General features: G+C 36.0%; 1 protein-coding gene across 1 annotated transcript; it reads left to right on the plus strand.

Annotated features, from left to right (window-relative positions):
• Positions 1 to 1,752: 1,752 nt before the first annotated feature.
• Positions 1,753 to 2,580, plus strand: LOC141706193 (uncharacterized). Its single transcript, XM_074509010.1, has one exon. The coding sequence runs from the start codon at positions 1,753 to 1,755 to the stop codon at positions 2,578 to 2,580; it is 828 nt and encodes a 275-aa protein (XP_074365111.1).
• The last annotated feature ends 482 nt before the right edge of the window (positions 2,581 to 3,062 follow it).

The following is a 3,062-nucleotide window of genomic DNA, read 5'->3' on the forward strand; positions in this document are numbered from 1 at the left end:
GGCAAAGAAAGGTGGTTAATTCGGTCAGAAACACAGGAATCCTGACCGAAAGGGACAAAAATTCCTAGTCGAAGATTTCTGCTCAAAAAAAAAAAAAAAAAAAAAATACAAAGCAAAAATCCTGGTCGAAATTCGACCAGGAAGTGAGGTCGAATGTACCCTCCTCGAATTCCCTTCGACCAAGGCACGACAAAGGCTAATTCGACCAGGATCCTGGTCGAATGGATTCCTGGTCGAAAAAAAAAAAAAAAAAAAGAGAGAAGAGAGAAAAAAGGAAGAAAAAGAAAAGGAAGAAAAATCCTGGAAAATCACAAAAAAATAAGGAAATTCCTTAAATAATTTCTGAAAAATATTAAAATTAGGATAAATCCCAGAAATTAAGGGAAAAATCCAGAAATTAAGGATAAATCCCAGAAAATTAGGGAAAAATCCCAGAAAATTAGGGAAAAATCCAGAAATTAAGGATAAATCCCAGAAAATTAGGGAAAAATCCCAGAAATTAAGGGAAAAATCCAGAAATTAGGGAAAAATCCAGAAATTAAGGATAAATCCCAGAAAATTAGGGAAAAATCCAGAAATTAAGGATAAATCCCGGGAAATTAGGGAAAAAATCCAGAAATTAAGGATAAATCCCAGAAAATTAGGGAAAAATCCAGAAATTAAGGATAAATCCCGGAAAATTAGGGAAAAATCCAGAAATTAAGGATAAATCCCAGAAAATTAGGGAAAAATCCAGAAATTAAGGATAAATCCTGGAAAATTAGGGAAAAATCCAGAAATTAAGGATAAATCCCGGAAAATTAGGGAAAAATCCAGAAATTAAGGATAAATCCCAGAAAATTAGGGAAAAATCCAGAAATTAAGGATAAATCCCGGAAAATTAGGGAAAAAATCCAGAAATTAAGGATAAATCCCAGAAAATTAGGGAAAAATTCCTGGAAATTAAGATAATTTCTGAATAAAAGGAAGATTCATTGTGAATGTGTAGGTCGCTCCACACTTTACGCAAAAACGAAACCCTGTAAGGGAACGAATAGACTTAACTTCTGCGAAACCTAATCAATGTTTCCCAAAAGTTGGGGGGCAAATGATAGGGATAAATAAATTATGATTGTATAATTAAATACTGCATTAATTGTACAAACTGTGGGCTGCTAGGCCCAATAAAAAGATATATGATATTCAGACCAGAAAGGTTAAGCCTGATGGACCAGATCAGGCCTGGTGGAATAAAAAAGGCCCAAAAGCCCTGATTATTAATTAATTTCGTAATTAATTAATAAGGGAAAAATCAGCTATTGAGAAGAGTCCCGATAAGGATATAAATCCTTATAGATCAGCCTCAAGGGGACCTAAAAGGATAAGGAATCAGCTTCCTACTTCCTAGGACTCCTAAGTCTATCCTAATTCAGAGGCTTGTCCACCAAGTCTCCTATACCAAGTCCAATTCAAGGACTCCCACATCTATATAAGGGGCCTCACCCCACAAATCAGAACTACGTTTTTTGACTTGATCCTTGGCAATCAGCAAGGTACGTAGGCATCTTGTTAAGGCAGATTGAGTCACGAAACACAAGAGCAGTCAAATCGAGCCTTGGAGCTCACGTTCCTTAGTATTAAATACAGCAATTATATATAGTAGTTTTAATCCATAACAACTTGAGTTCAAAGAAATTAAGCGATACAATAAATGCAGAAAATAAATCCACGGCTGAAGAAAACTTTACCTCCATAATTTTTCTCCGACACCACATGTATGAAGATTTAAAATCTGAGTACTTAGAAGTCGAGGATCCTTTTATTTTATGGGAAAATCTAAAGGATATGTTCGATCACCAGAAACTAGTTTATCTACCTGCAGCTGAAAATGATTGGGCTAATTTAAGACTTCAGGATTTTAAGAGTGTCCGAGCATATAGCTCTGCTTTGTTCAAAATAAGTTCTAGGCTTATTATGTGCGGTGAGAAAGTTACGGAAAAAAGAAAAATCGATAAAACACTATCAACTTTTCACCCCAACAATATCAACTTAGCAGAGATGTACAAGGAGCGCAAATTCACTAAATTCGGGGATCTTCTATCAACTTTCCTCGTTGCTGAACAGAATCATGAATTGGTGATTAAGAATCATCAATCCCGTCCAACAGGATCTGCCCCATTACCTGAAGTAAATAACATGTCATTCCAGCAGAATGTACGTGGAAGAGGGTATAGAGGTGGACGGGGCCAAGGGCGGTACCGTGGACGAGGTCGGAGACACGGGCATTTTCGTCCATATAACAACTCTGGTCACCGGAAGTGGCAATCTGAATCACAGAGTAAAAGAAAGGCATCACGAGGAGGAAAAACTGAAAATGTTTGCTATAGGTGCGGCATGAATGGGCACTGGACACGTAATTGTCATACCCCGGATCATCTTGTTAAGTTATACCAATCTTCTCAAAAATCAAAAGAGAAAATGGTAGAAACTAATTTCGCCAACAACAACATAGATGATTTCTCGAGAATCACAACTGGAGGAATAAGCATTAATGGTCCGAATGAACCTAACGAAACTCCCATATGGGAGGCTGAAGATTAGTAGTGTGTATTGTGTGCTTTATTTTGTTTGAACTATGTAGTGTGTTATGTTCTTATCAAATAAATTATGTTTCTTAATTATATACAGAATGGATTCTGAAGATATATGCATTGCTGATTGTGGTACAACTCATACGATTCTACAGAACCAAAAGTATTTTACCCAAATAACCAAAACCAAAGCTCAAGTCGGAATGATTTCCGGCGTATCTAATATAATCGAAGGTTTTGGAAAAGCTAGTTTCGTCCTACCTAACGGTACCCACATACACATTTCAAATGCATTATATTCTAGTAAGTCTACTAGAAATCTTCTTAGTTTTAAAGATATTCGACTCAATAATTTTCACATCGAAACTACCTCTGAGGCTGATAGAGAATATCTTCTTATTACTTCCGCTAATCCTAACAACAAGAAAATCTTAGAAAAATTTCACTCACTTTCCTCAGGATTATACATGATGAAAATTAGAACTATTGAGT

This window comes from Apium graveolens, chromosome 1 (assembly GCF_009905375.1).
Source record: "Apium graveolens cultivar Ventura chromosome 1, ASM990537v1, whole genome shotgun sequence".
Taxonomy (NCBI): Eukaryota; Viridiplantae; Streptophyta; class Magnoliopsida; order Apiales; family Apiaceae; genus Apium; species Apium graveolens.

Bases quoted from the DNA above. Each gene is read 5' to 3' on its own strand.
- LOC141706193 (XM_074509010.1), top strand. From the start codon at position 1,753: ATGTATGAAGATTTAAAATCTGAGTACTTAGAAGTCGAGGATCCTTTT.